The sequence below is a fragment of the Macrotis lagotis genome, chromosome 4 (assembly GCF_037893015.1).
Source record: "Macrotis lagotis isolate mMagLag1 chromosome 4, bilby.v1.9.chrom.fasta, whole genome shotgun sequence".
Classification (NCBI taxonomy): domain Eukaryota; kingdom Metazoa; phylum Chordata; class Mammalia; order Peramelemorphia; family Peramelidae; genus Macrotis; species Macrotis lagotis.
The window spans coordinates 182,641,471-182,652,976 of NC_133661.1; the positions used below are offsets into that span (position 1 = coordinate 182,641,471).

General features: G+C 49.0%; 1 protein-coding gene across 1 annotated transcript; it reads right to left on the reverse strand.

Moving 5' to 3' along the window:
* Positions 1-1,041: 1,041 nt before the first annotated feature.
* Positions 1,042-9,883, reverse strand: LRP10 (LDL receptor related protein 10). The gene is made up of 7 exons (XM_074234898.1): positions 9,786-9,883; positions 9,474-9,527; positions 7,373-7,508; positions 4,045-4,235; positions 2,877-3,885; positions 2,488-2,617; positions 1,042-2,154 (listed from the first exon to the last, which is right to left on the reverse strand). The coding sequence occupies exons 1-7, from the start codon at positions 9,847-9,849 to the stop codon at positions 1,579-1,581; spliced, it is 2,160 nt and encodes a 719-aa protein (XP_074090999.1). The 5' UTR covers positions 9,850-9,883; the 3' UTR covers positions 1,042-1,578.
* Between the last annotated feature and the right edge of the window lie 1,623 nt (positions 9,884-11,506).

Here is an 11,506-nt window from a genome sequence, read left to right on the forward strand (position 1 = left end):
CATTTTCCACATTTATTTCAGTATTCCTCCTCTCGAGAGGACTCTAGGTTCTAAGGGGTTATATTGGCAAAGTTCAAGCTACTTCCAACAATTACCCTGCTGGGGTCTTTCAGCATAGTTTTTGAGAGAATGATTAAGAGATAGGATGTCCCAACAGAGAAAGGGGGAAAATAACAGGATAAAAGGTGGGATGGAGGGGAAAGGAATGATGAAACTTTGAGTCTGACAATGAATTATATCTGTTTCAAGTCTCAGTCATGACTTCAGTCTTTTTTTTGGTCATAGAAATGCATTAAAGTCATAGCTGTGACCCGGCTTCAGTAGAGGGAATAGCTATGTAGAAGAAATCATGGATGTTTGAAAGCATTCTTTACCTGGGGTCCACAAACGTTTTTTCTTTAAAAAATATTTTTATAGTTATATTTTAATATAATTTCTTTTGTAATTCTAATTTATTAGGATTTATTATTTGAGAAAGTTTATTTTGAGAAAAGGTGAGACAAAATATTATGAGTTACTATTATAAAATATTTAACTATCTTCATACTTAATATTGTATTCTTAGATATTTTGATTGGGGAAAGGTCATCTGTCTCTCTCTAAAAAAACAAAGTTCTCTGAGGTCAGGAATTATGCCCTCACTGTGTCTATATTTTTTCTATAATATCTTGTCCTGGGAATCAAACATACCTTTTGATAACTCCATAAATGGAAATAAGATCAAAAGAGTAAGAACTCTCTGTAGGGGGTCCCCTAGTCCATGAAGGGACAAAGTTGTGTACGCTATCCAGTAGGATGGATATTAAGAATTTTACCTTTGCTTGGGGGAACTTTGATAATATCTGTATTACTTGACATGGGGAAAAAAGATTGTAAGTTAACAAGATTGAACACATCACTATAGTCTTCTCTTTGGTAAGATTCTTCTGTCCCTCTACATAGGTTAACAGGATAGTCAGAGAGGATGTAAAAAGTCTCTGGACTTGGCCCTGGGAGCAGTAACTGAGGGTGAAAAAGAGGACACAATTATTCTGCAAAAACTTATTTTTAGTCATTTTATTTTCTTCATTTCTTGGTGAATAAGAACCAGTGCAGATCCCCCAGACAGTATTGCTCCTAGTCCTTTTCCCTGGGGGCTGAGGACATTTGCAGATTGGTGTGTCTCTGTGCTCCAAGAATTCTGGTTAAGGTAGGAAAGAATTATTAAGGGAGAAGTGTCCTGCCACCCAAAGCTTTAAAGAGCTCATTTACTTATTTGAATAGTCACAGATTCTGGGAGTAGGCCATGGCGCAATACTCATCTTTGGCCTTTGGTAGGGAGGTCCCTTATTCAGAATATAGCAGGAACTGCCCTGATAGTGGCAGGGTGAGGAAACAAGGTCAGGGATCCCAATATCCTTGGGACACTCCACTTTACAGTAGCTAGAACAAGGTTATGGGCAAAATGTGAGAAGAAGAGTATCATTTGGCATCTCCTCCGGTCTGGTGCAGTGATACTCCCCCAGGCATTCAAAGCAGATAAAGCTGAGCAGACCTTTTCCTAGGTTGCCAGGGCAAAGGGGCTGTTGCCATAGAGACTTAGGTCAGCAGTGGCTCATCCTCCTCACCTACCCAAGGCCCAGGCTCTGCCAGAGGCAGCAGTAGCACATCATCCTCATCCTCTTGGGATGTGGGCACTGTTCGAGGATCTGGTATGGCCTGGGGGGGTGTAGGGGACCGGAGGCTGGGCATGAAGCGGCCACGCAGAGCCTGCACCACCCCAGACAACAGAGATGATGGAGGTGCAAGTGGAGTGGTTGGTCGAGGTGGGTCTTCAGGGGGTACACAGGGAGAATTGGTAGAAGAAAAGGGCACTTTGACAGGCAATGGAGGGGCCTCCTCTGGATCTCTCCCACCCATTGCTCCTTCTAAAGGGGTGCCCTGACTGCCCTCTGGGGCTTCAGAGGTAGATGGGGCAGGTGCAGCCTGGGGGTTGGAGTCTGAGGCCCTGGAAGGAGGATTTGCACGGGGAAGCAAACCCCAACGACGGAGACGGCGAACCAATCGTCGTGTGGATCTGCCTCGCTGGCGGCGGCGGCTACCTGATGAGCCTCCTGAAGACACATCTTGGCGCAGGATTTGTAGCAGAGATCGAAGGTTTCCCAGCACTGAGTTCTATAATTTGAAAGACAAGGAAGCACCAGAGTGGAGAAAGATAAAGAGCAGAATTAATTTCTGTTCCATCCAGAGTAGGACAAAGGGAGATGGCCTATTAGGACTATGTAGTTACTAGGGAATAGGCACTGGAGCCTAAGGGACCATCTATTTTAATCTTCTCATTTCGCACATGGGACAAATTGAAACACCAAGAAGTGACATACTCAAATCCACACAGGTAGTGGTAAATAATAGAATCCGGCTTCTAATCTAGTTTTCAGATTCTAAATCCAAGGTTCTTTCCAGCATAAGGGGTATCATGGACAGGCAAGGCTTAGGAAAGTAACTTACATCATTAGGGTTCTCAGTTGGAAAGTCATCTACAGGTGGAATGGCACCTTGAGCAATTAGCTGGCCGTAGGAGGGAGGTGCTTGCTGCTGTACAATCTCAGCCTCCACTCTTGAAAGGGGGGCAAAGATACTGTAGGAAAGAGTAAAATTTATGGTCCAATCCTCCAAAGACCCTATTAAGTCAGGTCCTTCTAGAAAAACAGGGATTTCACAATTATCACCTAGATCTTTCCAAACAGGTATCCCTGGCATCCTCTTTTGTTCCCCAAATTGATTAATCTTCCTTGATCTGGGTCCTTTTTTACCTCCTGACCCTCTTCACTTCCCCCTACCCTGAACAACCAACCCTCCCCTCCTTATAGCAGTGAATCATGGGCTGACCCCCTGACCTGTATTCCTGTGTGCGGATGGCATAGAGTTTGCAGGTACAGCCCAAGGCGATGACAAGCAGCAAGCCACAGATCAAGCTGCCAATGACAGCGGCTGTGATGACTTTTCGGGGCAGGGCATATGCACAGTCCCATTCATCGCTGCCATCAGAGCAGTCAGGCTGCCCATCACACACCCATGTTTCATACACACACCGGTCATCCTTGCACCGGAAATTGCCTGGCTGGCAGTGTCGACATTGTTGTTCATCTGCCCCGTTCACGCAGAATGTCTGGTAGTTACAACGATCGGCAGATGGGTAGCAGGCTGTGGCGCCAGGAGTTCCAGGGGCCCCACAGGGATAGCGCCCAGGCAGGCATCCAGGGCAGTCCTTTTCATCAGTGCCATCTGCACAGTCCCAGATCCCATCACACCGCTGGGCTTCACTGTAGCAGCCCTCCCCTGGGCCCTCCCCAGGACCCTCTCCAGAACCTGCACCACAAGGCCGGTCCCAGGGCAGGCAGTATCCTTTCACATGGTAGGTGGCATTGAACCCACCATTACTCCAGGGCCCCACATGGTAGGTCACAGTGGCCTTGCCTGAGAGTGTCTCCACCATGATTGCTTTGCCATTGCTGAAATAGTTGAGGTTTCGGAGCAGGCGAGCAGGATCTGGGGGTCCAGGACCATCATACACATGCACTGAATCCCACTTGCCGAGTTCTAGAGTAGTGAAGCGAACAATCAGCCGTCGCCCATCATGGGGATCCAGCAGCCAGAGGCAGGAGTGAGGAGTTTGGTACACCACAGAGTGGGGATAGCCCGGGGAAGAAAAGACACCATAGAAATCTTCCAAGGTGCGATTGCAGGCAGGGGTAGGGACGGCAGTCAAGCTATGGAAAGGGCTTGGGCTACAGTCAGTCTCATCAGACTGATCCTCACAGTCATCTACCCCATCACAGCGCTGGGACCTTGGCACACATCTGTGGTTCAGGCATCGGAACTCTTCCCGGAGACATGTAAACCGATCTGTGAATAGGGCCAGAATCAGTGAGGTAGGGGCTGCTGCTAGACAAGCACACTGCCCATTCAACTGACCCTCCCCATGTTAGCCCTAAAATGAATCACCCATAGGGTCCATAAGATCATTCTCTTTCTTTTTAATGGTGTTCCCCATATTTAGCCTACCTTGCATATAGGAAAGCAGAAAACCTTGTCCCAGTGGCCGGCCATTCCCAGCATAGCTGTAGGTGATGGTGATGTTGCCTCCAGAGAACCGGAGTGGGCTGGAAATTGCTTCACACAGGGAAATAGGTGGCTGGAGAGGGGACTGCAGTATCAGACGCTCCGAGCCACATACCAGATGCAATTTTTGGAACCTAAAAGAATCAGAAGTCATATTAAGAGTCCATTCTCCCCCACCCTTGCCCTATCAACATCCTACCTTAGACAGTGAGGCAGAAATAAAGGCCACTTTGTTGAGTATCAGGACTTTTAAATTTCTATTTGTGTTGTGATTTACAATTCACAGAGCACTTTACCAAGAGCATCTTAATACAGGTAGTTAGAATGAGTGTGGTCATCCACATTTTACAGATGGGAGCAAGGAGGATTGAAGAGTTTCAAATGACTTGTCCCAGATCTTCTGGCTCTAGTTCTGATACTCTTGTCACTGGTTTCCAACCTCAACCTCCTAAGCTAGGGAATGAAGCTTTACAGGTTAACTGAACCACTCTACTTTCTCTTTACCCTTTATTCCTCTTTCATAAGACCAGAGAAGACAAAATTACTTCTCTCCCTTAAGAGGACTTAGATGGAATCATGGTTCAGAGGACTCATGGTAAAACATGTTGCCTACATCTTAGCAAAAAAGATAGTAGACAAGAGGTGCATAATGAGTCACATTTTCAGACCCTGTCAGTATGTTTGTTTGCACTACTGTATTTCATTGTCACAAGAGAGAGGGTTTTGTTATGGGGGTGGGGTGGGAGTGAGAAAAAGAGAAGTGAAAGTGATGTTAAAAAAAAACGGAAGAAAAGAGCATCATTAAATTTTTTTTTAAAGTCTTATACAGTTGAAGACACTGATTGGCTTGGACTTTGGGTTGGTTACAGATCTACTTTCTTTGCTCTAAAATCCTAAATACAGCAAACATCTATTTTATCTAGAACTCAGTAACAACCAGAATTTTTTTGTAGTCTCATACAAGGGTAACCAGTGGGCATTATTAAAACCCTCAGGCTAAGGGAGATTTTGGATGGCCTTCTGGATCATCTCACAGATATGATTCTTTTCAATTCAATTTAAAAATTGATTATTGGGGAGGCTAGGTGGTGCAGTGAATAGAGCACTGGCCCTGGAGTCAGGAGTACCTGAATTCAAATCTGGCCTCAGACACTTAATAATTACCTAGCTGTGTGGCCTTGGGCAAGCCACTTAAACCCCTTTGCCTAGCAAAAACCTAAAAAAAAATTGATTATCCATTATCTACATGGTACTACCTTTGGTACTGGAGAGGCATGGATGGGAAATAATATAATCCCTACCCTCAAGGAATTTATAATCTAGTAGTAATATGATCCATCCAAAAATAAACCTAATAGGAATCAAAATGTCAAAAAGGCAAAGGAGGGATCTGTGTTATTGTGGCTTCTTCAAATACTGGTAATAGTCTCATGTCCATAGTTATAACTTTTCTGTGATAGCTTGGAGCTCTCCACTTTATAGAGGTGGCAACCAGAAGCTAAGAGGGGTGAAGTGAATTATCCACAGCCACACAGCTTAAAAGCATTTACACCTGGCACTGATGATCAATCACTTTACCCAGGAGAGCAAATTCCCTTAATCATGTCTGTTAAGCAGAGTCAAAACTAAGTGTCTGCAAGCTAAGCAAGGTACAACATCAGAAGGGCATGATGAGAGAACCTTTATAATGTTATTTTATCATGAATGAAACTTCTTCCCTTCCCCCCCAAATTTTTATTAATGGATCCTTTGTTTTCACATCATTGTCTATTTCAAATATATTCCTGACTTTTCTACTCATTTAAAAAGGAATAAAAAAGAGGAAAAAAAAAATCTGTTTTTCAAAACTAATCAATGCATTAACCATGTGACAGTAGTCAGAGTTCAATACCCATAATTTCCCACCTCTTCAATGAATGGAGGTGAAATGCTCATATTTTTAACGCCAGAAAATTATGCTTTTAAGGATATCCAAGTATTTATTTTGTGATAAGTCAAGGGATATGAGTTACAGCAAAAATTTAGGGCCTTGGGGTGGCTAGGTGGCACAGTAGATAGAGCACTGGCCCTGGAGTCAGGAGTACCTGAGTTCAAATCTGGCCTCAGACACTTAATAATTACTTAGCTGTGTGGCCTTGGGCAAGCCACTCAACCCCATGGCCTAGCAAAAACTAAAAACAAACAAAAAATTTAGGGCCTCCAGGAGACAGTAAATACAAAGGGGGAACAATTTTCTTTTCTTTTTTCTTTTTTGGATTTTTCAGGGCAATGGGGTTAAGTGGCTTGCCCAAGGCCACACAGCTAGGTAATTATTAAGTGTCTGAGGCCAGATTTGAACTCAGGTACTCCTGACTCCAGGGCCAGTGCTTTATCCACTGCGCCACCTAGCTGCACCAGGAACAATTTTCAAATGGGGGAGTAAGCTGTCCTGGTATAATGTTCACACTTTATCTAGGACTTGCTTGCTGAATAAAATATTTTTGACTCATTTTCCTCAGGATTACCCTAACACCTCCTTCCTTCTTCTTGTTTAGAATGCCTTATGCCCTTTCTCTGTACCCCCAAGTACCAGAAGGAAAAAAAAAACTTCCAACTAGAAAACAAAACAAAAACAGACTGCCACTACCTGTCATTTGGAACATTAGCATTGCTGCATCCTTATTTTCACCATCCTCCCTAGCCCCTTCCACCTTCCCTTACTCCAAGTCTTACTATGTCTAGTAGGACTGGAAAAATACTTGTTGACCCCAGACATAGAAGTGATGGACTCAAGATGCAGAATGAAAGTTTTGAACCTGATCAGTAAATTTGTTACAAGAGGTTTGTTTTTCTTTTTCTTCCCCCCTCCCCATGGTGGGGTGGGGTGGGCTGAACAAGAAGGAGCGAAAATAAATTCTGGTTAATTAAAAAAATAAAATACAAAGAACTATTAATTGGACTCTCCTATATAGACTGTATGAGGGTCTATCCATTGCTGCTGCCACAAATTCTCAAGGTACCCTGGACTAGAGAGGATAGAAAACAGAGAAGAATTTAGCTGGGGGTGGGGATAGGGTTGGTCTTGTGACTACACAGCAAGCAATCATTTGCCTAATATCAACCCTGCCCAGATCCTTAAATGAGGTGGCCTTCAAGGTGTGGGAAGTCAGATCAACACAGAATAAACTCATTGGGGCCACTTGGCACATGGGTGGAGAAGTGATGACAATGTCCATTCCTTATCCCCCCATCTCATTGGCTATTGCCAGAGGAATCTAGCTTCAGGTCTTACCTGATAGTCACTGTCTGTTCCTTGCTGCCCACGATGATCCAGATGCAAGTGATAGGAAAGAGGCGGCTCTCTCGGCCTTGGGGCCACTGCAGGATTCCCTGAACACCGGAGAGCAGAACAGGAGGATCCCTGCAGGCTGCAAGAGGAGGGTGTGGGGGCTGAGCCCCTGGGAACTCTCCTCTACTTTCCCTCTAACCAGGCCTAGAATCTCTGGGAGCCTACATCTCCTCTTGATCTGGACACCTTAAGTAGAGCTGCTAGGCTGAGACCAGACATGGGAGGGTGATCCTAGACCTTAAGAGAACTTCAGTATCCCATCCCAAGGTAGATGTGTCTTCCTTCCCCCCTCCAGCTCATCCCTTCTCAGACCCCACCCCAAATAACATTATGATCCATAAACTTTCCAGACCACCCTCTTGGCACAAGGCTTGGAGCTACTTGCTGAGGGTTACAAAGATGAATAATCTGACTCCTAATGACAAGGAGGCCTCTTCCTCTGACACATCCTGGCTGGGTGGCCATGATAAATAAGCTAACCTCTCAGAGCCTCAGGGAACCTCTAAGACTAAATGCAGAAGAACAGATGCTGATATGAATGAATAGTTCCCTGTTTTGATGAAATAAAAATGTCCAAAATGATCAGGTGAGACTGTGGATGGAAGGCCAGATGTAAAGTCAGGAAGACTAGAGTTAAGTCCTACCTCAGATAAGTACTAGCTGGTGACCATAGGAAGTTGCTTAACCTCTCTGGTCCTCAGGCAACTCTCCAGGACTGTAAATTTCAGATTGAATTGCCAATCTGCATTAATAGAGGGAATTAGCTCATCAGAATCATGGATACCAATGGAATCACAGATCTGGAATTCCCTTCTAACTCCAAAGGGAAGGCTTACAGAGTGTTCTCCTAACAAGTATAGTATAAGAAGTGAATAAGCATTTTGATCTTCACAATAACTCTTGAGAAGTAGGGCAATTATCTCCATTTTATATTTAAGGAAACTGGGGCAAAGAGGTTAAGGGACTTACTCAGGATCTCATTTGATCCTCACAATAATTATGGGAGGAAGATGATCTTATTATTCTCCTTTTACGGGTGAGGAAACTGAGGCTGACTTGCCCTGGTCATATAGCTGGTAAGTGTCTAAGGCCAAATTTGAACGCAGGAAGACTCCAATCCTAGCACTCTAAGCTGCTACCAACTGCCTTTAAGTATTGATATCCCTATTTAACAGTCTAGGAAACTGAAAGCAGTTGAGTAACTAGCCCCTAGTCACATCCCTAGTAAGTGGGAAAGCTGAGAATTGACCTCCAGTGTCCCAACTCAGGGTTCCATATTCATTCTATTATAAGCCACTCCACAGACTCTGCCTCCATGGGCCTTACAATCCAGTTGGGGGGAGATAATTCTAGTAAGATCTTACATTTCTGAAAGCGTCTCTCTTTCTCTGGACTTCATGCAGTAATGAAAAAAGCGACTACATGTTGAGGGAGTGAATGACAGAGAAGGACTGTTAGATGAAACCAAGTGTAAGACCTCAGAGCCCCGGCATGGAAGGCGATGACCTCCCTATGGGTAAAATAAACGGCTGAATCCCGTGGCTATTGGGAAGAAGTCTGGATCTGAAGTCAGAGGGCCTGGGTGTGCATCACTCCCCTGCCAATTACATCTGTGTGACCTTCGGAAAGTCATTTCACACCAGACACAGAAGCTCGGATTTAGAGCTGGAAATCGCCTCCTTTTACAGGTGAGGAGACTGAGAGCTCCAGAAAGGATGAGTGACTCCCCTAAGGTCACAAAAAAGCATCAGAGGTGGGCTAGGGACCCTGGTCCTCAGGACTCTTTTCCTATATCCCATTTGTCTACCTCAATTTCCTCATTTATAAAATGATAAAGTTTGAGCAGATGATCCTCAGGTCCCCTGCAGTTCTGAGTTCTGAGACACTAGGTCAAAGTTAGCACAGGAACCCAGAGAAGGAACAAGGAGCTGCCTTCCGGCTGAGGGTGGGGGAGTCTGTCCTCCCTCTTCATCACCACCACCAGTGTCACCCTTCCCTGTGGTCCCGGACCCGGGGGCCCCTCGAGGATGGTGCCCTTACTCACCCGGATTCGGGAAGGGGGTCCGGTCCGGGTGGGCCCGGGTGCCTCCTAGGGGACCTGTGGGAGAGGATGGGAGTGAGCCACGTTGGAGCTCGCGGGGAGCAGCCGGTGGGAGGAAGAAAGGAAACTTTCTGCTATGTCAGACATTGGGGGCCCCGGGGCCCGGGCCTGAAGCAACAGGTGGCCAGAGGCGGCGGCGGGGACGCGAGGTCTGGGCCGGCGGCCGGGCTGCTCCCGGGTCCCGCGGAGGGGGACAAGCGCCGGGCCGGGCACGGGGGGCCGGGGAGGGCCAGCCGGGGCGGGGCCGGGGCTTACCCGGGAGCGGCAGCAGCAGCAGCAGCAGCAGCAGCGGCAGCGGCAGCGGGGCTCCGGGGGCCATCCTGGCTGGTGCGCGGGCCGGCGCGGCTAGGCTTCGGGCTGGCCCCCCGGCCTGGGCTCCATGGGCCGCGCTGGGGGCCGCGGGCCGGCCGCCGGGCTGGCGGCGGGGCGGCGGGCGGCGCCTCGGGCCAACTTCGGAGTTGTTTTCCCCGGAGCTTCCTCCCGGGGCCGGCTCCGGAAGCCGCGGGCGGGGGGCGGCGGGCACAGCGCCCCCGCCCAGGCCGGCTGGCGCCCGCCCGGGCTCGCTCGGGCCGCTTCCTCCCGTGGCCAAACTTTGTCCGCGGCCGCCGGGCCTCCCCTGGCTCCCAACTTCGCGGCTCCCGGCTCCCGCTTCCCGGGCGCAGGAAGGGAGGCGGGCGGGAAGGGGTGTCTGCCCCCAACTTTCCCGGCCCTCCTGCGCGCCCTGGGTCCCCCCGGCTGTGGGCCGGGGAATGGGGGAGGGGAGTGACGTCAACTCGGCCCCGCCGCCTGCCAATCACTCGCCGGGCTCCTCCCCCCCCGGCCTCATTAACCTCTCCCGCCCCCGCCCCTCCCAGCCGCCCCGGGGCCGCCCTTTAAGTGCTCGGGGCCGGACCTTTAACCCTTCAGCCCCGGGGAGGGGGGGCACTCGCGGGGGTCGGGGGTCCAGCGCCGGCCACCCTTCCGCGCCCTCCGCCCGGGGAACAGGCGGGAACAGGCGTCCGGCCGGCGCCCACGGGGAAAGGCTGCCCCCCATGCCGCCGAGGGGGGCCCGGGAAGAGCCACCGCAGTCTCCCTGAATGTAAAAGGGGGGACTGACGCACGTGACCGAACGGCGGCGCAGGACTAGAACCCAGGGCACCCGGGTCCAGTTCTCCCCGCAGCACTGCGAGCCACTTAAGGGGAGAGAATGAGTTAAACCGGGCCGGAAAGCCCGGGAAGATGCTCCCAGCTCCCTGCTTCGAGTTGCCCTGAAGGAACGGCTTCCTGACCTTTCATTTCTTCTGTCCCCCGCCTTTGTCAGCCCCCCGCCCTGCCCCTGCCCCTGCCCCTGCCCCTGCCCTGTGTGCGGCCGAGCGGCCAGAGGCAGAGGTCCTCGGCCATTCCATTCAACACTTATTAACTGATAGGGAGACCGAGAGCTCGGATCTCCTCAAGTTCACAGTCCAGTGCCAGGCGAAAGTCACCTGCACGAAAGGGTGGCGGTGGACCCTGGAGGCCTCTCCCTAACAAGTCCCAAGGAAAACGCTCCAGCCTTAGAGCTCAAGAAATGCCTCCTGGGAGCCGGCGACAGGGCTTCGCTAGGGAGCGCCCAGAAGGCTGCCGACTCCACAGTGGTGTTGGCAGGGGCCCTCTGATGAATATGAACTTGACCCCATCCTTTAGTATCACCTCTGTCCTACCCGTTTCCTCCAAGGATGGGATGACAACGTTTGTCCTCTGTTCTTAAAGATGACCAAGAAAGACATGGGGGGGGGTGATGCTATAATCAGCACGGGAAGCCTATTTGAGTGGGGGACTGGGGTGCTATGCTAAGTCACCAAATTCACTTTCTCCTCTGGAGCCATTTGTGTGTGGTGGCCAGACCTTGAATCAGGATGACCGGAGATGGCCACTGATAGGAGACATTAAAGGTTAAGTGACTTAGGTAAAGGTCACACAGGTAGTAAGTGTTAAGAGGCTGAATTTGAACTCAGGTC

Excerpts from the sequence above, each read along its gene's own strand:
- LRP10 (XM_074234898.1), bottom strand. The coding sequence starts at position 9,849 with ATGGCCCCCGGAGCCCCGCTGCCGCTGCCGCTGCTGCTGCTGCTGCTG. Across the intron at positions 3,886-4,044 it reads TCTGCTTTCCTATATGCAAG|ATCGGTTTACATGTCTCCGG; the intron begins GTAGGCTAAATA and ends CCCTATTCACAG. Across the intron at positions 2,618-2,876 it reads ATCCGCACACAGGAATACAG|TATCTTTGCCCCCCTTTCAA; the intron begins GTCAGGGGGTCA and ends TCTTTCCTACAG.